At 45.9% G+C, this 23,554-nt stretch overlaps 3 protein-coding genes across 3 annotated transcripts; 1 reads left to right on the forward strand and 2 right to left on the reverse strand.

Annotated features, from left to right (window-relative positions):
• Positions 1-4: 4 nt before the first annotated feature.
• On the forward strand, positions 5-8,153 carry LOC124695609 (probable phosphoribosylformylglycinamidine synthase, chloroplastic/mitochondrial; the record flags this gene model as incomplete). Its single annotated transcript, XM_047228435.1, is given in 4 exon segments — positions 5-193; positions 5,761-6,097; positions 6,100-7,540; positions 7,986-8,153. Coding segments are annotated over 3 exon segments (1,962 nt in total), but the record flags the coding sequence as incomplete, so codon positions are not given.
• Positions 8,154-9,158: 1,005 nt separating this feature from the next.
• On the reverse strand, positions 9,159-9,930 carry LOC124695610 (40S ribosomal protein S12-like). Its single transcript, XM_047228436.1, has 4 exons — positions 9,887-9,930; positions 9,572-9,821; positions 9,334-9,399; positions 9,159-9,218 (listed from the first exon to the last, which is right to left on the reverse strand). The coding sequence occupies exons 1-4, from the start codon at positions 9,928-9,930 to the stop codon at positions 9,159-9,161; spliced, it is 420 nt and encodes a 139-aa protein (XP_047084392.1).
• Positions 9,931-10,586: 656 nt separating this feature from the next.
• On the reverse strand, positions 10,587-12,735 carry LOC124698346 (40S ribosomal protein S12-like). The gene is made up of 5 exons (XM_047230832.1): positions 12,671-12,735; positions 12,536-12,584; positions 11,280-11,583; positions 10,954-11,019; positions 10,587-10,861 (listed from the first exon to the last, which is right to left on the reverse strand). Exons 2-5 carry the CDS (start codon positions 12,538-12,540, stop codon positions 10,802-10,804), a joined length of 435 nt encoding a protein of 144 aa, XP_047086788.1. The 5' UTR covers positions 12,541-12,584; positions 12,671-12,735; the 3' UTR covers positions 10,587-10,801.
• Between the last annotated feature and the right edge of the window lie 10,819 nt (positions 12,736-23,554).

Consider the following 23,554-nt stretch of genomic DNA (forward strand, 5'->3'; position numbering starts at 1 on the left):
CGTATGTTCAAAGCGTTTCTTGACCACAAAGGTTGACAGGTGCGTGACGGGTCTTGTTGCACAACAGCAGACAATTGGCCCTCTCCAACTTCCACTTGCTGATGTCGCTGTAATTGCACAGACATACAAAGATCTGACAGGTGGCGCTTGCGCCATTGGAGAACAACCACTTAAGGGTTTGCTTAATCCTGAGGTATCAAACAACAGTTTTAGGGTTTGTGGCACACCTCCAACGTGGGGTGGCCTTTGCATTATATAGGGGTACAATACAAGTACAGGTAGGATTACAACACACGTATATCCTAATATATACAGAATCTAACACCCTCCCTCAATCTCAACCAATCTCTGAAGAGTTCAGTAAGTTGAGATTGCGCCTACAGCCTTCGAACTGAGGTAATGGCAGTGGCTTCGTGAAGATGTCAGCAAGTTGATCCTTTGAAGGGATAAACTTGATAAGAAGCAGTTTCTGAGCAACACGCTCTCTAACAAAGTGGAAATCAACCTCGATGTGTTTCGTTCGGGCATGAAATACTGGATTTGAAGACAGATATGTAGCACCGATGTTATCACACCAAAGGATCGGCGGCTGCCTTTGAGAGATTCTCAACTCTCGAAGCAAAGGTCGTATCCAAATAATCTCAGCTGTGGCATTTGCAAGCTGCTTTGTACTCGGCTTCGGTGCTACTTGCGGGACAACGTCGCTTGTTTCCGAGCACTCCGAGCGATCAAGTTTGGACCAAAGAACACCGCATGTCCCCCGTGGATCGCTCTGTCCTCTGGACTACCAGCCCGGTCGGCATCGAGAGAATGCGGAGAGCACTCCGAGAAGGCGCCGGCTGCGAAGCAAGCCATAGGAGGCGATGGAACCGAACATAACGCAATATGCGTTTAACAGCGATAAAGTGCGAATCCCGAGGAGCATGAAGAAAGCGACGGACACGGTTGACGACATAAGAGACATCAGGACGGGTGATAGTCAAGTACTGCAAACCTCCAACAATACTGCGGTACTCGGTAGCATCATCAGCAGAAAGGAGAGCACCATCGAGAGCAGACAGTCTGTCAGTAGAGGACATAGGCGTAGTAGCAGACTTGCACTCAAGCATACCAGACCGGCGTAGAAGATCCATAGAGTACTTCTGCTGAGTGAGAGTCAAACCAGAAGCAGAGTGAGAGACCTCTAAACCAAGAAAATAATGCAGACGGCCAAGGTCTTTAATAGCAAAGTCACCACTCAAAGCCGAGACTAGACGATCCGCAGCAGTTGCCAAAGAGCTGACCGAGAATGATATCATCAACGTAAACCAGCAGATACATAGTAACCGTCGGACGCTGAAGAAGGAATAATGAGGTGTCAGCTGTGGAGGGAACAAAGCCAAGAGCCCGAAGAGCTGTGCCAAGACGTGCATGCCAAGCACGCGGAGCTTGCTTCAGACCATAAAGCGCCTTAACAAGACGACACAAATGTTGCGGATGAGCAGGATCAACAAAACCAGGTGGCTGACGCATGTATACCTCTTCTTCAAGAACTCCATGCAGAAAAGCATTCTGAACATCAAGCTGACGAAGAGACCAGCCTCGAGTAACAGCAATAGAGAGCAGAAGACGAATAGTGGTGGGCTTGACCACCGGACTGAAGGTATCCTCATAATCAAGACCATAGCGTTGTTTAAAACCTTTGGCCACCAGCCTAGCCTTGTACCTCTCAATAGAACCGTCAGCATGTTTCTTAACCTTGAACACCCACTTGGAATCAATGATATTGACACCGGTTTTTGGAGGGACCAAACGCCATGTCTCATTCTTGAGAAGAGCCTGATATTCTTGTTCCATAGCAGTGCGCCAGTGAGGAATACTCATAGCAGCCTTAAAATGCCTAGGTTCAGCAGTAGGATCCTCCTGAGCCTGTACCATACATGTCGCAAGCCACGCAACAGTGCCATCAGTGCGTTTCTTGGGACGAACCACCCCACTTTTGCTGCGCGTATGAGGACGCAGCACAGGAGGCGGAGGAGCAGGTGACGAGGTAGTCGGTGATGGTGCAGGAGCAGCAGAAGAAGCAGAAGTCGACGAAGACGCCGACGAACCCTGCTGTCGAGGAGACAGTGCAGGGGGAGGCGATGGCGTCGAGGCAGCAGGGGACGCCCGACCCGGGGACATCGACCCAGGCGAGCTGGGCGTAGAAAACCGCACAGGCGACGCTGTTGGCGGTGGGCTGCCAGGCGGAGATGGCCCGGCGGGCGGTGTGGGAGGCGCAGGGGCGGAGGAGGTAGGCGGCTGGGCCGTAGCGGTGAGACTCGGCACAGGCGCCGTGGGCAGCAGCTGAGGTGCAGCGCTGGCGGTCGGCACAGGAGCCGAGGGCGGGCATGCTGCATGGGGCATGCAAGCCGGCTGATCGACGTCAACGCCAGCAGAGGAGGCAGGAGCAGGTGCAGCTTCATCCAATAGCTGCAGCCGTGCGCATCTCCCAATACCTGCACCATGGTGAGACAACAAAGAAGGCGAATGTGCAGCATCTACAAATTGATCAGGCAACATGGGTAATGTGTGTACTGGCGGTGTGGAAATAGTGGTGGTGGGTGGTAGAGTAGAAAACGGGAAAACATGCTCATCAAAGACAACATCACGTGAGATATACACACGATTAGACGGTACATGAAGGCACTCATACCCTTTATGAACTGAACTATACCCAAGGAATACACATTTTTTGGAACGAAACTCGAGCTTGCGGTTATTATAGGGGCGGAGATGCGGCCAACAGGCACACCCAAACACTTTAAGGAAGGTGTAATCCGGAATCTGACCAAGCAAGAGTTCAAGAGGAGCTTTCATGTGAAGGAGGCGTGATGGAAGCCTATTAATTAGAAAACAGGCTGTGGTAAAGGCATCACTCCAGAAACGAAACGGGACAGAAGCATGAGCTAGCAAGGTTAACCCAGTTTCGACAATATGTCGATGCTTTCTTTCAGCTGAACCATTTTGCTGATGTGTATGTGGACAAGACACACGATGAGCTATACCAAGTTTCTCAAAAAAAGTGCTAAGATTGCGGTACTCACCCCCCCAATCTGACTGAACATGAATGATTTTGTGATTAAGAAGACGCTCAACATGGGCTTGAAACTTTAAGAATACATCAAACACATCAGATTTGCGCTTAAGAAGATAAATCCATGTAAAGCGACTGTAAGCATCAATAAAACTGACATAATATTCATGACCACTAACAGACATTTGGGCAGGACCCCATACATCTGAAAACACAAGCTCAAGAGGAGTTTTAACTATATGAGTGGAAACAGAAAAAGGCAATTGATGACTCTTGCCTTGCTGACAGGCATCACAGATGGCAACATCTTTATTACTAGACTCTGATGGTAACTCATGGCGGTGGAGGACATGGCGAACAATGGGTGAGGCTGGATGACCGAGGCGAGCGTGCCACTGTGATGGAGACACACGGACACCACTGAAGACTCGAGACGCGGCAGCAGGAGCAGGAGCAGCAGATGGTTCATCAAGAGCATATAGGCCATGGCGGTAGCGACCTCTAAGAAGAACGTCCCTCGTAGCACGGTCCTTAACAAAGAGAGAAAACGGGTGAAACTCACAAAACACGTTATTATCCTGGGTAAGTTTAGGAACAGAGAGTAAGTTACGTGCAACAGTGGGAACACGAAGAATATTTCTGAGATGTAATTTTCTAGAGGTGTTTGTGAGAAGTGATGCCTGACCAATATGTGAGATGTGCATACCTGCCCCATTAGCGGTGTGAACCTTGTCATGCCCATGGTACGGTTGCTGAACCGCAAGCTTATCCAGCTCATTCGTCACGTGATCCGTAGCACCAGTATCCATGTACCGAGGAAGAGTCGACAGGGTAGGATGGCGTGTGACCCTGGTGCGCCATGTGGACCTGGCGATCATTGCCTTTGCCATTGTTACCAAGACCGAGGAAGTCAGTCTTGAAGCGACGATGACAGCGGGAGGCAACATGATTGAGCAGGCCGCAGAGCTGGCACGGCTGAGCTGCACCACATGCAGCACAGCAAGCGCGAGGCCGGCCATCGACAACGACCACCGAGGAGCCCGGACGCGCGGCCTGTGGCTGGACAGGTGAGGCGCCGGGCTTGGTCGACCCGCCAGGCGAGGGTGCAGTAGGAGGACCACGGCCACCTCCTTTGCCGCGATACGCGGCATTGACGGATGTGTCGGAGGAGACGTCGGGGCGGCGCGCATTGAGCCGCTGCTCCGTTGAGAGGAGGCGGTTGTAGAGGTCCTGAGGGCGAATAGGAACCGTGCGTTCCTTAAGAACCTCGGCAAGGGAGTCATAGTCACCGTCGAGGCCAGCAAGAATGTAGGCGGTGAACTCGGAGTCGCGGAGAGGTTCACCAATGGAAGCAAGGGTGTCAGCCAGCTTCTTGACCTTGTTGTAGAAAGCGGTCATAGTCCCATTCTCCTTGCGAGTTTCGCTAAGCTTCGTGCGGATAGCCATGGACTGAGCCGTCGATTGAGACGAGAAGCTCGACTCCAAGATGTCCCACACCTCATGTGACGTTGCAGCAAAGAGTACCAGCCCAGCAACACCCTCACCAAGGGAGGACTGTATCGCCGAGAGAATGGCTTGGTCTTGAGCAATCCACGCACGGTACATCGGATGGTGCGAGGGCGGACACGGCAATGTGCCAGCGACGAACCCTTCGAGGTAATGGCTGCGAAGAAGTGGGAGCACCTGAGCACGCCAATACAGATAGTTATCCGGCTTAAGCTTGACCGGGAGAAGATGCGAGAAGATAAACGGCGGCGACGGGATCGCGGCCAGAGCAGCTTCGACATCCAGCGCCGAAGGAGATGGCACCGCAGCGGCAGGGTACAGCGATGAAGCGCCGTACGTGTGCGGGGCCCCAGACGGCGGGACACCATAGGGCGACGGAGAGGCACCATAGTGTGGCGCTGTCGCATAGGCACCGTGTCCATGGAACGCGCCATACGAGGGCAGCGCTGTCGGCGGAGGTCCATATGGAGCTCCATAAAGAGGGAAGCCCGGGTAGCCACCGTAGCCGGCATAGGCGGCCGGAGGAGGGGCGGAATCAGCAGGGCCCGCTGCGGAGTAGATGGGGGCAGCGGGGGCAGGAACGACCGCGCGCATCATCGGATGGGCAGCAGACGGAGGCGGCTGTGTGGGCACCAGCGAAGGTGCGACAGCCGGAGGTGGCAGCGGCGCAGGCACCTGAGAGTGCGGGGCAGCTGCTGATGGCAACGGAGGCGGAGGCCGAGCCGCCACGGGCGAGGACGTCGAGGACGCACCCGCGTACAGTGAGGAGACGGGCCCGGCGAAGAGAGCCCCGGCAGATCGGGACTGCAGGGGGCCGAGGGAAGCCACCGCGGTATAGGGCGCCGTCCCACCATTGAGAAGGTGCGCGAGGAACGGCGGGACGAACGCATGGTCCAGATGAACAGGGGCCGGCAGCACGGCAGCAGGGACAGATGCCAAGGCGGCGATCGTGTCGGAGGCGACGACGTCGGCGGCCGTGGCAGCAGCGTCGCTGGAGGCGACGGCGGCGGAAGGCGGAGCGGAAGACATGTTTTTAGGTTGTAGATCGATTGTCGTCTGATACCATATCAAACAACAGTTTTAGGGTTTGTGGCACACCTCCAACGTGGGGTGGCCTTTGCATTATATAGGGGTACAATACAAGTACAGGTAGGATTACAACACACGTATATCCTAATATATACAGAATCTAACATGAGGCCATGGCAAGGCTTGCTGTTGGGGAGGCATTGACCAATCTGGTTTGGGCCAAGGTTACATCTCTCGCTGATGTCAAGGCAAGTGGCAATTGGATGTATGCTGCAAAGCTTGATGGAGAGGGAGCTGATATGTATGATTCTGCTGTTGCAATGGCTGACTGCATGATTGAACTTGGTATTGCAATCGATGGAGGAAAAGACAGTCTTTCTATGGCAGCTCAATGTGATGGCGAGCTTGTCAAGGCTCCTGGAAACCTCGTCATCAGTGCTTATGTGACATGTCCTGATATAACCCTGACGGTTACTCCAGATTTAAAGCTTGGGAAGAATGGAGTTCTGTGCACATTGACCTGGCTAAAGGGAAACGAAGACTCGGTGGTTCTGCTCTTGCACAAGCGTTTGACCAAATTGGAAATGATTGCCCAGATATAGAAGATGTCCCTTACTTGAAGAAAGTTTTTGAGGTTGTTCAAGAGTTGCTCAGTGAACATCTGATTTCTGCCGGTCATGACATTAGTGATGGTGGGCTTATTGTTACAATTCTTCAGATGGCATTTGCTGGCAACTGTGGTGTTAGTCTCAAAATAGAATTAAAAGATAATGACCTTCTTCAATCACTCTTCGCCGAGGAGCTTGGTCTTGTTATTGAAGTGAACAGAGCAGACCTTGATGCCGTAAATCAAAAGCTTCAAGTGGCAGGGGTTTCTGCTAATGTGATTGGAGAAGTAACTGCAGCACCAGAAATAGAGCTGCTTGTTGATGGTGAAATGCGCTTGAAGGAAAAAACGTCAGACCTCAGAGATTTGTGGGAGGAAACAAGTTTCCAGCTTGAGGAGCTACAGCGATTGAAGTCTTGTGTCAAGCTTGAGAAAGAAGGCTTAAAGAGTCGAACATCACCTTCATGGCATTTGTCTTTCACTCCCAAATTTACAGACAAGAAACTCTTGACTTCATCCTCGAAACCAAAGGTCGCCATCATTCGTGAAGAAGGAAGCAACAGTGACAGGGAAATGTCTGCTGCATTCCATTCTGCTGGTTTTGAACCATGGGACGTCACGATGTCGGATCTCTTGAATCAAAAGGCTTCTCCAGCGGAATTCTGTGGGATTGCATTTGTTGGTGATTTTAGCTACGCAGACGTTCTAGACTCAGCAAAAGGTTGGGCTGCGTCCATCAGGTTCAACCAGCCCCTTATACAGCAGTTTCAGGACTTCTACAATAGGCCCGACACGTTCAGCCTTGGAGTGTGCAATGGGTGTCAGCTCATGGCTCTTCTTGGTTGGGTTCCAGGACCAGACATTGGAGGCTCCCTCGGTGCAGGGGGAGACATGTCCCAGCCAAGGTTCACTCACAATGAGTCTGGCCGTTTCGAGTGTCGGTTTATCAGTGTGACGATTGGGGACTCTCCTTCCATAATGCTGAAAGGTATGGAAGGCTCTAGTTTGGGCATCTGGAGTGCTCATGGTGAAGGGAAAGCTTTCTTCCCAGATGAAAATGTCTTATCTGACGTCGTTAACTCTAATCTGGCCCCTCTGCGATACTGTGATGATGCTAATAACGTCACAGAGGTGTATCCCTTCAACCCCAACGGTTCTCCTCTTGGTATTGCGGCTCTTTGCTCCCCGAATGGAAGGCATCTTGCTCTGATGCCACACCCCGAGCGTTCCTTTATGATGTGGCAGTATCCATGGTACCCCAAGGAGTGGCAGGTTGAGAAGGGTGGACCCAGCCCTTGGTTGCGCATGTTCCAAAATGCAAGAGAATGGTGTTCATAGAGAAGGTAAATCAGCCCCTTGAAACACTTCCCTCCTTGTTAGTTACTAATTGGGTACAATCTGCTGCTCTCCTCTACATTTAAACCACTCATTTCTGTAGATATTATTCTTGTTGTTTTATGTTGTTAGTAATCAATCCATTGTACCTGGATCTTTACTGTATACTCCCTCCGTCCAACAAAGAATGTCTCAACTTTGTCTAAATTTGGATGTATGTACATGTGACGTGATACATCCAAATTTAGACAAAGTTGAGACATCCTTTGACGGACGGAAGGAGTACTAGTATTGTGTTAGCTTGTACACCGCTTGTGCTTGGACATTGTTATTTGAACCCCCCTGATCCCTGCAGTATACGTTGAGACTAGAATGAATTTTCTTATACACATGGTCTCTGCCATACTGCCATGAGAACGATTTTGCTTACCATTTCTATCCTTGAACTTACAGGGACCAAATTGATGACCTGTGCGGATGCTTATTCTAAGCTTTGGGGGCTTATGGACCAGCTTTCTACTGTAGAACTGGTGTGCTCACGGATTAACCGAATACAACTATGTCTGCGAAACAACCATCTCGCGAAGAACTCGTGACAGACAGACAGCAGTCACCTGAAAAACTAGCGCTCCTGTATTTCCATTTCTTGCTCCCCTCGGTTGTTGAGTTGAGCTGGAACATCGGTGCTAGCTATTCTCAGTGGGACATATAAGCGCTGCCAGTGAGCATGGTTCTGTTTCAGTAGCTGAAGTGACCATATGCCTGTTGTGCACTTTTATCCAATAATCATGATACTTTGCTCTGGCAGCCCGGCAACATAAATACGTGCTCCCGGTTTTGTTTCTGGCAATACAGCCATTTTCCAATACAGTTACGCAGGAATCAACTGTCCTCTCATTTTGATACTCCGTATTATTTTTCCAGATGATCACATATGTGCAAGTTCGTATTGATCCCATACCGGCTGGTGTACACGTTGAGCGCGAAACAACACGGTATGCTCCTTCATGTCACGGATTTGACTCACACGGGACGAACAAGGCGAAGGCACGCCGCACAAGAACCATCGATGACTCAGGGTGCTTGCTCGTGATGATGTCTCCATCGTTGCACTTGCCTGTGATCTGGTTCGTATCTGCAAAGTACCTCCAGGCCATGGACACTCGGTGCAGGTACAGGTTGGTCAAGTCACAGCCCAGGATAGAGCATATATAAACTCGAGACATCAGCAATTTGTTTTTGCGTACAGACGTAAGTATATATATATATAACCCATGTAAACACACAGCAACAGCATAGGAACGCCGGACATCAGCATAAGTGCATAACAACTCGATTAAACAGACTCGTGTAACAGCCCAAACACAATAGCTCATGTAAACTGTTGATCACAAACAGGAAAAAATATAGATTATGTTTATATATCAACGGCAAATGGTGATTATACAGATTTGCATCTCCGTCAATTTAAGACATCATATCCCAACACAATACTACAAACGAAACTATCGGTTGACAGAACATCACATGGTAATTGTTCATAACCTATCAAGTTCCAGGACTGAACACGGTTTTAGATAAGGTTAAATAGCATCTTGAAACATCCGGATACTGGAAGGGCTATCCCTAGTGCGACTTGATGTAATCCTGCACTATGTCAAGACCCTCGGATTCTTCGCCGTAGTCCTGGTTCGTTACAGGAATAAAGAGGCAAAAGTTAGATATACTGGGACTAGATTCTGCTTTGCACTACACTGGAAACCAGTTTCTTGTGAGCACTACAATGGAGTCGATTCCTTACCTTCACAACGACACATGAGCAGGCCACCACCTTCCTTGCCTTGCCCTCAGAGTCTGTCTTGCAGAGCTGTGTCAAATATAGCACACCGAAGTTCTTTAGAATAAAGCAGAAGATGTGCAGACATATACTGCCATGGTTATTAATAGGAAAAAGTCCTGCATATATGTAACCAAGCTCATGTGTATGCAGATGAATAAGAGGCTAAATTCTGGTGTAAGTGCAATTATTGTGTACTAACCCCAACCCACTCGCCAAGGGGTTTGGCACTAGGAACAGTGATCAAGTGAACATTGTGATCAGCACAGAGTGCCTTGACAAATTTCACGAAATCAGGCTGGTCGCAATCCTCAGCAACCACACATATCTGGGCATCATGCTTCTCAATTTCCTTTGCAGCTTCACGGAACCCCTTGGCAAGACCATCATGAGCACCTGACTTCTTCATCACAAGCTGCAGAGCAGCCATCAACAAGTCCATGGACTCTTCCCTGATCAGCATAAAGAAAAGGCTCGGTTAACAGACAAAACTAGTTACCACATGCGTTTGCATCACCTTATAGTGTTCCCAGAGAACACATGATGCTGCTGCCAGATCATGCGGTTACATGACCTAAAGGTTTCAGTGGAAACTTTGCCATGTCTCAGGCTCCGAAGGCCGAACCAAGCTCAGGTAGATCTGAAACAGGAAGGACGATTAGATTATTAGAGGAAGGACTGGTGAAGAACAGTAACCTGAAAGTTTTGGACCATATTTTCTTCCTGTCGGTACCTGCCATTCTCGATCAATTGGGCATATATATAAGCGTTGCCCGTGAGCATATGATTCTTTTTCACTGCCTGATGTGAGCATATATATATGCCTAATGTTTGGTTATCCAATAATCATGATACTACTCTGGCAAGCACAGCTACTACCTCACAAATGTACTGTGTTGTCCGTTCAACAATTGATACTATGTTTCCAGGCAGGTTTTAAAAGTGTACATTGATCCATACCAGGTGCACACGTGAAATCACTCGTTGCATACAGTATGTCACTAAAATAGTTTCTCAAAAAGAAGAATTCACTTGAACAAACGACAACAAGGAATAGGTGCCGCCCACAAGCACCAGCATCTTGCCAGGTTCATGTCCATAAAGCACACCCCCAAGTAAAGGACACCAGCCAACGATTTGCATCTATCATTCATCAGATTTGCATAAGGTCCCAAACACAACAGCTCATGTAAAATCAGCAGCACAAACAGAAAAAATATTATGTCTAGATAGCACCGACAAAAAGCAATTATATAGATTTGCATCTCCATCAACTTAGTCCATCATGTCCCAGCACAGCATCACAAACAGAACTCTCAGGTTGATAAACCGCACATGGTAATTGTTCATAAACTAACAAGTTTCGGAACTGAGCACAATTTTAGATAAGGCTAATAGCATCTCAAAACATCCAGACACTGGAAGGCTGTCCCTAGTGCGACTTGACGTACTCCTGCACTATGTTGAGACCCTCTGATTCTTCACCGTAGTCCTGGTTAGAGGGGAAAAGAGACAATAGTTAGATTGGAACTAGATACTTCTTTGCAATACCTTCTTTGCACTACAACAGAATCAAATCGTTACCTTCACAACGACACATGAGCAGCCCACCACCTTTCTTGCCTTACCCTCAGAGTCAATCTTGCAAAGCTGCATCAAATATAGCGCATGCAAGTTTGTGAGAATCAAGGAGATCCAACTTTCATAGAAGGTTTGCTTACAGATTGAGAATCATCAAGCAACATGCTAAAATTCAACCTACAAGCTAAGCCACAGAAGAAGTTGACAACAGCTAGCAGATGTACAGGCATAAGCATGATCATTACTATTATGTCCATGTAATCAAACCCAATTTATGCAGATGAATAAGAGGCTAAACTTTGGGACAAGTGTAAATAGTATGTACTAACCCCAGCCCACTCGCCAAGAGTTTTGGCACTAGGAACAGTGACCAAATGAACGTTGTGCTCAGCACAGAGTGCCTTGACCAGCTTGACGTAGTCAGGCTGATCGCAGTCCTCAGCCAGCACACAGATCTGGGCAGCATGCTTCTCAATTGCCTTGGCAACTTCACGGAGACCCTTGACAAGGCCATCATGAGCGCTTGACTTCTTCATCACAAGCTGCAGAGCAGTCATCAGGTCCATGGGCTCTCCAAGAACTGGAGTTGGAGCTGCAACCGGAGCAGCCACCTCAACTTGGGCATTCTCCTCACTGATCAACATACCGAAAATAATCAATCAGCAGAAAAACAAACCACCACATGCATCAGATAATGACCACATTGTTACCACAGATTATTTTTACAATAAGAACATTTATCCGCAGTAATACTTCTACACTACATACACATGTCATGCTGTACTCACAGAAATGTGCCACATAATGACCAAATGAACACCTGATGATACCTATTGTACGTGGTATATTACTCAGTAACACATGATGGACCAAATGACCACCTTGTGATACCTACCTTAAAGGTTGCTACTCAGCAATGCATAATAAAACCACCCTATGGTACCTACCTGAAACGTTTCTGCTCAGGAACACATAATATAACCATCACAGGAAAAAAGCAGTTCTTATTGCATCCACTATCCAGTTATGTTTCACGAGGCTATGACACAGTTTATACAAAAGGCTATGATACAGTTTATACTGCAATCAGGAGACACCACTTCAAATGAAAGCTTTTGCACAGTACTATTTCAACGAACATAAATTTATTGGGTGACATGCTCAGAAAAAAATGTCTATATACTGTGAAATATGCTGCACGCCAATCAAGCTAAAGGAAGTATGCATGAACAAAAAACACTGCTCTTCATCAGTGACTTCGCATAGCAGGCCCATGCGATTCACAAAATTTTTCCGGTAAACTAACCTAAAGACCAACCAAATCAACCTGAAGTACTTAGGCAAGTTGACAAAATAAACCAAACAAGAGCATGCATCACTTGATACGTCAAACACAACGTTTCTCCAACACAGTAGCGAACATTCCTCCAAAACACGGCAACAACTAGCACTAACAACCATACGCCTCGATCCAGAGCCTACCACACGCCCCAAGCCCTAACGATTCGCCGCAGGAGAAAACACATGGCGCCGTAGCCGGACCATACGGCTAGAACAAATCCTAGAGGTTTCGATGGGGACTTACGCCATGTTCTCGCGCTCCGAAGGACGAACCGAACCGAGCTCAGGTAGATCTGAAACAGGAAGAGGAGATCCGAGGATTAGCGGGCGGAAGAAGAGAGGGGAGATGGGTGCGGGGAGAAGAGCTCAGCGCCGCCACCTCTTGGGGACTCGGAGCTCCTGGGACGGCGGCGGCTAGGGTTCGTCTTCGAGGTTTTGGGAGAGGAGGGCCTGAGGGTGCGGGGCTCTGCCCTTTTGTTACTCGGTGCAACCGGGCCGGCGGGCCGCGGAGCTGGTGACGCGGTAGGGCCAGATTCGATGGGCCTTTACGAGTCATTATTTAGGCCCATGAGAGGACTCGGGCTTTTTTTTGTCGAGGTGAGCCTCTTTTCTTATTGCTGGGGTGTTTTAGGATTTTTTGGGCTCCATTTTGTCTTCTATATCTCTTTACTTCTATATCTCTATCTATCTATATCTATCTATCTATATCTATATCTATATATATCTATATACTATATTAAAAGAACGAAGTGGTTCTGTTCCTCCGGTCAAAGGTTTCGTCTTACATGTTTTATCTGACCGTTTTGCCTCCCACCAAATCTCTTCACGCAAATTGGTAAATATAATAACTTCCAACATTGTCACATTATATGTGTTTCTAATAATTGTCCCTTTGAAGGTTTTGCTTCCTTATGTATCCATGCGGCAATTTAACTTGTTCTCCATCGACAAGCATGCCTCTTATGTGTGTGTTACTGATCCTCTTTGCGTGCTGACAAGGTATTAACTTGTCAATGCTTACAAGTAGTAGACTAGGGTTTCGTTGGATGTAGAGGGCAAGTAGATCTCGAAGGTTTCAGCCGAAAAGTACTCGACGATGTAAAAGCTAGGGTTTGTGAAAACAATGATTCGATCCTCTCTTTGTCCCTCGACCCCCCTTATATAGGAGGTGGAGCCGAGGGATTCGTGATACACAAATTTACAGAATCCGGGAGGGTTTCTAAACCGTCCCGCAAGATTACAAATAATGCTTCCTATTACAATTCTAGCTTTCCTTAATAGTATCTTGGGCTTCTGAATCTTCTTATCCTTCGGGTCGTGAGCCTTCAGTAAACCCCGGGTACCTTCATCGGCAAGCCCATTGGGGATGCCTATGTCAGTAGCCCCCGATATTTTTTTTGAATCGTAGAGTCAGGGAAAATCTCCACCTTTATATTTATTCGATAACTTTGAACTTTACCACATATCTTTGCATACGAATTTCTATATTGTACAGGGATAATGGTAGTTGGGGCTAGTTCATCTGACGGATCATGTACTAGTTAACTGCTCTAGTGGCAATCCGCAAAAACCTACTTCAAGATCACGTCCCTGGACATGATCTCGGGATACTGGTGTAAACTTCGACAGGTGCCGCTTAAGGTCTTACCATTCTGTCGAGTCTCAGTCATATTTATCGGGTACCTAACGCGTCCGTTAGTATTTTTCTTCGTATCTGTTGATACGGAAAAAAGTAGCAAACCGACGTCAGAGACGGCGCTACGCCACACAGAATCGATCTGGGGTCTTACCTTCGCAAAGTTTTGCGGCATTCAGAAATTGTTCGCAACTTTGGCGTTCTGAGAATATATATTGTCGAGTGCTTTTTCGGCTGTTGGAATAGCACATTTTATTGAGTCAACGGATGACTTATATTGTGTTCCCGATGGGAGTATATGTAGAGTTATTTGTATAACTCGAAATATACGCACTTCTTCTTTCTGTCTCTCTTCTCTTTTTTCTTCTCTCTTCTTCTTTTTAATTTCATCGGGCACGCGAACAGCGTTCCCGATGGGAGTAGCCCCGAGGCTACAGTCAAGAACTTGTGCTTGTGTGTAGGCTCCACGCCTTATGTCGCTATATTTTTTACCTGTCACATATTTTTTCAAATCTATCGGGTGCGCGAACAGCGCTCCCGATGGGAGTAGCCCCCGAGGCTATGGACAAATGCTTGCATTTGATCATATGCTCTCGCCATTTCTATTTTCCATACTCTTATTATTTTTTTCCCTTTTTTCCAAAGTAGCCCCCGAGCATTTGGGCAAAAACTTGTATTTGATCAAAGGCTCTCGAAATAACCAAGAATCTTCTCATTGTCACCATTTTTACGGACCGTCGTAGCCGAGGTATCCTCTTGCCAAGGTGACATCATTGCTGACGATAGCCACGATCACTTTATCAGAAAAAATGCGAGAACTTTGCTCTCACTGTCTTGCGGGCCCAAATTGCGCATCGTATTGACACGTCGTGCAAGTGGGGGACACACGTCCTCCGCTTTCCCTGGCGCACGTACTGTAGCTTCTGTGCTTTCTCGTCTATATGAAATTAATTTTTACCCCTTGTCCACATGTACATCATCTGTCCCACAATCTCTCAATCCAACGGCGCGTCGATTCACCGCACCTCTATATAAAGGCATCGTCTTCCTCCTCTAGTCCTTTCGCTCGCGCCGCACCTCTGCTTCTCCTCTGCAAAATTCTTCCTTGCGCCCCATAGTTCTTGGAACTCCACCACACTCGCACTGTACTCCTGCGCCATTTTTGATGCCACCGCGCAGGCTCACCAGACACAACACTCCCGAATCCAAGATGGCGACCGAAGATCTGGGGAACATGGAGTGGGAAAGATCCAAAATCTCCCCTCAGGACATCAATCTTCTGAAGAAACTGGGAATCAGCAAGAAGGAAGGCGCGCTCCGCTTCCCCAGCGAAGAAAGCTACCCAACCCCTCCAATGGAGTATCGGGTCAGTTTCGTCGACCACCTCATCCGTGGTCTTTCCGCCCCCATCCACAATTTCTTACGGGGGTTGCTATTTATGTATGGACTGCAACTGCATCATATTACTCCCAACTCCATCATCCATATCTCAATTTTCATCACGCTTTGCGAAGCTTACCTTGGAGTCCAGCCTAACTGGGCTCTATGGAAACGCATTTTCTTCTGTCGCCGTAATGGCTCTCCCAATGTTTCCTACAACATTGGCGGCGTTGTCATCTGCGTCCGCCACGACGTCGAATACTTTGACGTCAAATTCCCGACTCAAGTACAAGGGTGGCGCAAAAAGTGGTTGTACATCCATGAGGAGAATCATGGCTCTGTTGAAGACAACATCCCTCCTTTTGATGGTACCGAAAAATTCTGTCGTCGTCGTTCCTGGGATGCAGAGGCTACCGACGAAGAAAAAGCGGCGACAGAAGCATTGATGACACGCATCCACCAACTCCAAAATACCCGAGGACAAGAACTATCGGGTATCCAAATCACGGCGTATTTCCTTAGGATTAGAGTGCAGCCTCTGCAAGCTCGCAAAAAACCCCTCTGGAAGTATGCTGGCGAAAAAGATGTGGATCGCTTGTCGGTGGATTTGTCGGTCAAGGATTTAGAAAAACTTGTCCGAAAAATCTCCTCCCTCAACAAGAAAGATCCTGTCCCTTCGTCTTGTCGCGTAAAACCGTATAGCGCCACCAACGCGCTCCCTGAGGTAATTCTCGTATGAACTATTTTTCTCGAGTACTTATTTTTGTTGACATCTTTTGCATAACTTTTTTGTCGACATTCTTCTTTTTTGTAGAACCATCCAGATCTTGTTTCTCTTACTCCCCTTCCTGAAGGTGGAGAAGTCGAAGAACGGGCCGTTGTCACCGACGACAACCAGGGTACTTCTCGCCCTGAAAGTGAAGCCGCAGGTTCTCGAAAATCTGCGGTATCCTCTAAAAAAGAAGTTGACTCCGAGGCTACCGGATCAGCACAGTCTCCTCCCCCAGCTATTTCTCCCAAAAACAAGAGAAAAAGGGAGGAAACTGTCGACTCCGGCCCTTCCAAGACCGGCACACCTCCTGCCGAAGAAGTTGCTCCTACTGAAAAAAGGACAACTTTCGACCCTTACAACGATGCTCTTATCAGCTCGTAAGTTCTTGTCGCTGTTTTTGTTTGCCATTGATTGTTTCGACTATATGTTCTTACTGTCTTGTCGCCTTTTGTAGTGATGATGACGATGAGATTCAACCTATTGACGCGACTGCTCGAACGAGTACGTCTCGTACTTTAGTTGTTTCTGAAGCTCATGGGGATGAAACTTCGCCTCCTCAACGAGATGAAGAGCATTCCACTCCGATTGCCAGCCCCGAGCCTCTTCGCCAAAGAGAGCTAGGGTAGAAGCACCCAAGGAACCTCTCCTGCTGGCTAGTAGTTCCACGACTCCATCAATGGATGATGTAAGTCTTTCTCTATTATTTTTCCGAACATTTCAACATTTGTAGACTCCCCTTTGTTTCTTGCGTAAGTCCTGTCGAACTTTTCCTTCCTATATTGAATATTCTTTTTTTTTAATCTTCTCTTCAGCATGTGATGAAGGAATTTATTCGCCTCGGTACCCAATTCGTCGGGTACCGTGATCATGCAAATAAACTTGAAAGTACTATTTTTTCTTGCCTCTGCTGTTTTTACTCCTTTACTGTTTTGTCGCGATATTTACCCAATCCGTTATTTACTTTTCCATAAACTCTTGCCGAAACCCTCAAACGCGCTGACGCTCTTGCTGTCAAGTTAGAGCAAAGCGAGGCAGCTCACAAGAAAGCTGAAACTGATGTCGCCGCCGTCGAGGACCTTCGAAAAAGGCTTCATGAGGCGGAAACCTCTTTAAGTGAGCATATAACCGAACAATCTGCTCGCGAAGAGGCAATTATCAAGCGCCTGGCGTCGCAAAGCCGTCGCTTTGCCAGTAAGTGCCCAAACTATTTTGACTTCCTTGAACTTACTTCTCTTTTCTTGCTTACTTATCAATAAATTTTTGCCTTAGCAGGAAAAATGGGTCAAGAATATGAACTTAGGGATCCTGAGAACGATCCCCTTCTTGACGCGCTTTCTCTCCTTGAGATTCATGGAGACGAGGCACGCGATGGTCTTGCTGAAGCTGAGGCGGGACTATCGCAGTTGTACCCTTTCTTCTTCCCGAAGAAAGAACAACCCGCGCCATTTCTTGCTCTCGCCAAGTGCTTCAATACTCCCGAAAATCTTGGGCTCAAACTTCGTCAAGAAGGTTTGAAGGTTGGCGTGGAAGGCACTATTGCCCTGGTTGCCGATAGCCAACAAGATATCGACTGGACTAGGGTTGGCGACACGCAGGAGATGGAAACCAAGAAGTGGCAATCGCTGATCAAGGCTGCGAAACCGAACTCGAAGAAGGTTCTCGCTTATCTTGGGTGCAAGCCAACTCCAGCTCCAAGCTCATCCAAACCGGAGGTCCAGTAGACCACCCTGTCTTTCCCCCTTTTTTTTCTTTTTCTTTCTTCCTTTTGATGCTGCCGCCAAAGTAGCTTTTGGCGACACTGATACGTCTCCAACGTATCGATAATTTCTTGTGTTCCATGCCACATTATTGATGTTATCTACATGTTTTATGCACACTTTATGTCATATTCGTGCATTTTCTGGAACTAACCTATTAACAAGATGCCGAAGTGCCGCTTGTCGTTTTCTGCTGTTTTTGGTTTCAGAAATCCTAGTAAAGAAATATTCTCGGAATTGGACGAAATAAAAGCCCGGAGGCCTATTTTCTCACGAAGCTTCCGTAAGTCCGAAGACGAGACGAAGAGGGGCCACGGGGTGGCCAAACCCTAGGGCGGCGCGGCCCCACCCCCGGCCGCGCCGCCTATGGTGTGGGCCCCCGTGCCGCCTCTCGACTTGCCCTTCCGCCTACTTAAAGCCTCCGTGACGAAACTTCCAGCACCGAGAGCCACGATACGGAAAACCTTCCGGAGACGCCGTCACCGCCGATCCCATCTCGGGGATCCTCGGAGATCGCTCTCCGCACCCTCGCCGTGAGAGGGGAATCATCTCCCGGAGGACTCTACACCGCCATGGTCGCCTCCGGAGTGATGAGTGAGTAGTCTACCCCTGGACTATGGGTCCATAGCAGTAGCTAGATGGTTGTCTTCTCCCCATTGTGCTATCATTGTCGGATCTTGTGAGCTGCCTATCATGATCAAGATCATCTATATGTAATTCTATATGTTGCGTTTGTTGGGATCCGATGAATAGAGAATACTTGTTATGTTGATTATCAAAGTTATGCTTATGTGTTGTTTATGATCTTGCATGCTCTCCGTTACTAGTAGAGGCTCTGGCCAAGTTTTTACTTTTAACTCCAAGAGGGAGTACTTATGCTCGATAGTGGGTTCATGCCTGCATTGACACCTGGGACAAGCGATGTAAAGTTCTAAGGTTGTGTTGTGCTGTTGCCACTAGGGATAAAACATTGATGCTATGTCTAAGGATGTAGTTGTTGATTACATTACGCACCATACTTAATGCAATTGTCTGTTGTTTAGCAACTTAATACTGGAGGGGGTTCGGATGATAACCTGAAGGTGGGCTTTTTAGGCATAGATGCAGTTGGATGGCTGTCTATGTACTTTGTCGTAATGCCCAATTAAATCTCACTATACTCATCATGATATGTATGTGCATTGTCATGCTCTCTTTATTTGTCAATTGCCCAACTGTAATTTGTTCACCCAACATGCCGTTCGTCTTATGGGAGAGACACCTCTAGTGAACCGTGGACCCCGGTCCAATTCTCTTTATCGAAATACAATCTACCGCAATACTTGTTTTTACCGTTTTCTCCGCAAACAATCATTTTCCACACAATACGGTTAATCCTTTGTTACAGCAAGTCGGTGAGATTGACAACCTCACCGTTTCGTTGGGGCAAAGTACTTTGGTTGTGTTGTGCGAGTTCCACGTTGGCGCCGAATCTCCGGTGTTGCGCCGCACTACATCCCGCCGCCATCAACCTTCAACGTGCTTCTTGGCTCCTCCTCGGTTCGATAAACCTTGGTTTCTTTCTCGAGGGAAAACTTGCCGCCGTGCTCATCATACCTTCCTCTTGGGGTTGCCCAACGAACGTGTGAAATACACGCCATCAAGCATATTTTCCGGGCGCCGTTGCCGGGGAGATCAAGACACGCCGCAAGGGGAGTCTCCACTTCTCAATCTCTTTACTTTGTTTTTGTCTTGCTTTATTTTATTTACTACTTTGTTTGCTGCACTAAATCAAAATACAAAAAAATTAGTTGCTAGTTTTACTTTATTTGCTATCTTGTTTGCTATATCAAAAACACAAAAAAATTAGTTTACTTGCATTTACTTTATCTAGTTTGCTTTATTTACTATTGCTAAAATGGCTACCCCTGAAAATACTAAGTTGTGTGACTTCACTAGCACAAATAATAATGATTTCTTATGCACACCTATTGCTCCACCTGCTACTACAGCAGAATTCTTTGAAATTAAACCTCGCTTTACCGAATCTTGTTATGAAAGATCAATTTTCCGGAATTAGTTCCGATGATGCCGTTGCCCATCTTAATAATTTTGTTGAACTATGCGAAATGCAAAAATATAAAGATGTAGATGGTGATATTATTAAACTAAAATTGTTCCCTTTCTCATTAAGAGGAAGAGCTAAAGATTGGTCGCTATCTCCGCCTAAGAATAGTATTGATTCATGGACTAAATGCAAGGATGCTTTTATCGGTAGATATTATCCCCCTGCTAAAATTATATCTTTGAGGAGTAGCATAATGAATTTTAAACAATTAGATACCGAACATGTTGCTCAAGCTTGGGAAAGAATGAAATCTCTGGTTAAAAATTGCCCAACCCATGGACCGACTACTTGGATGATCATCCAAACCTTCTATGCAGGACTAAATTTTTCTTCGCGGAATTTATTGGATTCAGCTGCTGGAGGTACCTTTATGTCCATCACTCTTGGTGAAGCAACAAAGCTTCTTGATAATATGATGGTTAATTACTCTGAATGGCACACGGAAAGAGCTCCACAAGGTAAGAAGGTAAATTCCGTTGAAGAATCCTTTTCCTTGAATGATAAGATTGATGCTATTATGTCTATGCTTGTGAACTGGTAGGCCTAATGTTAATTCTAATAATGTTCCTTTAGCGTCATTAGTTGCTCAAAAAGAATATGTTGATGTGAATTTCATTAAAAATAACAATCACAATGATTCTAGGCCATACTCTGCTAATGGTAATTCTTATGGTAGATATGCTTCACCTAATGAAGAAAAGATGTTAGAAATTGAAAGATCCACCAAGAGTTTTATGCAATCACAATATGAGCAAAATAAATAGTTTACTAAAATTATGAATGAGCAATCTACCTTGTTGAAGAATATAGGAAATCAACTTGAAAATCTGAATAGGGAAATCTCGGGATTGCAAACTAAACTTGCTAGTGCTGAAACCCGAATCTCATACATGTCTCGCATCACAATCTTCTTTAATTAATAAAATGGCTGCTAAACCCGAGGATTTAGATGATAAAATTACTACTACAGCAAATGCCATTCAAGTTAGAATTAATGAGAATATAAGATTAATGGCTGAACCGCGTGCTAGGTGGGATAGAGAAGAAAATGAAAAACTAGCTAAAGAGAAGAATATAGCTAAAGTTTGGACTATTACCACCACTAGTAATGCTAATGCTACATATGTTGCTGCACCTCCTACTCATACTAATAAAAGAATTGGTGTTAGCAATGTTTCCACTTCTAATGCAAAGCGCGAAAACCACTCGAAACCGCTAAAACCGCTGAAACCGCTCAGTGATAAAGCTGCTGAAATTTTTTCCAACATTGGGGATGATGATCCCATTGCTTTAGATTATAATGGTTTGAATTTTGATGATTGCCACATCTCTGAAGTTATAAAGTTCTTGCAAAAACTTGCTAAAAGTCCTAATGCTAGTGCTATAAATTTGGCTTTCACGCATCATATTACAAATGCTCTCATAAAAGCTAGAGAAGAGAAACTAGAGCGCGAAGCCTCTATTCCTAAAAAGCTAGAAGATGGTTGGGAGCCCATCATTAAGATGAAGGTTAAAGATTTTGATTGTAATGCTTTATGTGATCTTGGTGCAAGTATTTCGTTATGCCTAAGAAAATTTATAATATGCTTGACTTGCCACCGCCGAAAAATTGTTATTTGGATGTTAATCTTGCCGATCATTCTACAAAGAAACCTTTGGGTAAAGTTGATAATGTTCGCATTACCGTTAAAAATAATCTTGTTCCCGTTGATTTTGTTGTCTTGGATATTGAATGCAATGCATCTTGTCCAATTATATTGGGAAGACCTTTTCTTCGAACTCGTTGGTGCTATTATTGATATGAGGGAAGGTAATATAAAATATCAATTTCCTCTCAAGAAAGGTATGGAACACTTCCCTAGAAAGAGAATAAAGGTACCTTATGATTCTATTATTAGAACAAATTATGATGTTGATGCTTCATCTCTCGATGTTACTTGATACACACTTTCTGCGCCTAGCCGAAAGGCGTTAAAGAAAAGCGCTTATGGGAGACAACCCATGTTTTTACCTACAGTACTTTGTTTTTATTTTGTGTCTTGGAAGTTGTTTACTACTGTAGCAACCTCTCCTTATCTTAGTTTTGAGTTTTGTTGTGCCAAGTTAAGCCGTTGATAGAAAAGTAAGTACTAGATTTGGATTACTGCGCAGTCTCCAGATTTCTTTGTTGTCACGAATCTGGGTCTAATTCTCTGTAGGTAACTCAGAAAATTATGCCAATTTACGTGAGTGATCCTCAGATATGTACGCAACTTTCATTCAATTTGAGCATTTTCGTTTGAGCAAGTCTGGTGCCATTTTAAAATTCGTCAATACGAACTGTTCTGTTTTGACAGATTCTGCCTTTTATTTCGCATTGCCTCTTTCGCTATGTTGGATGAATTTCTTTGATCCACTAATGTCCAGTAGCATTATGCAATGTCCAGAAGTGTTAAGAATGATTGTGTCACCTCTGAATATGTCAATTTATATTGTGCACTAACCCTCTAATGAGTTGTTTCGAGTTTGGTGTGGAGGAAGTTTTCAAGGATCAAGAGAGGAGTATGATGCAACATGATCAAGGAGAGTGAAAGCTCTAAGCTTGGGGATGCACCCGGTGGTTCACCCCTGCATATATCAAGAAGACTCAAGCTGTCTAAGCTTGGGGATGCCCAAGGCATCCCCTTCTTCATCGACAAATTATCAGGTTCCTCCCCCGAAACTATATTTTTATTCGGCCACATCTTATGTGCTTTTTCTTGGAGCGTCGGTTTGTTTTTGTTTTTGTTTTGTTTGAATAAAATGGATCCTAGCATTCACTTTATGGGAGAGATACACACTCCGCTGTAGCATATGGACAAATATGTCCTTGGTTTCTACTCATAGTATTCATGGCGAAGTTTCTCCTTCGTTAAATTGTTATATGGTTGGAATTGGAAAATGATACATGTAGTAATTGCTATAAATGTCTTGGGTAATGTGATACTTGGCAATTGTTGTGCTCATGTTTAAGCTCTTGCATCATATGCTTTGCACCCATTAATGAAGAAATACATAGAGCATGCTAAAATTTGGTTTGCATATTTGGTTTCTCTGAGGTCTAGATAATTTCTAGTATTGAGTTTGAACAACAAGGAAGACGGTGTAGAGTCTTATAATGTTTACAATATGTCTTTTATGTGAGTTTTGCTGCACCGGTTCATCCTTGTGTTTGTTTCAAATAGCCTTGCTAGCCTAAACCTTGTATCGAGAGGGAATACTTCTCATGCATCCAAAATACTTGAGCCAACCACTATGCCATTTGTGTCCACCATACCTACCTATACTACATGGTATTTTCCCGCCATTCCAAAGTAAATTGCTTGAGTGCTACCTTTAAAATTCCATCATTCACCTTTGCAATATATAGCTCATGGGACAAATAGCTTAAAAACTATTGTGGTATTGAATATGTAATTATGCACTTTATCTCTTATTAAGTTGCTTGTTGTGCGATAACCATGTTTACTCGGGGAACGCCATCAACTCATTGTTGAATTTCATGTGAGTTGCTATGCATGTTCGTCTTGTCCGAAGTAAGGGCGATCTACACCGAGTTGAATGGTTTGAGCATGCATATTATGAGAGAAGAA

This window comes from Lolium rigidum, chromosome 3 (assembly GCF_022539505.1).
Source record: "Lolium rigidum isolate FL_2022 chromosome 3, APGP_CSIRO_Lrig_0.1, whole genome shotgun sequence".
Lineage (NCBI taxonomy): Eukaryota > Viridiplantae > Streptophyta > Magnoliopsida > Poales > Poaceae > Lolium > Lolium rigidum.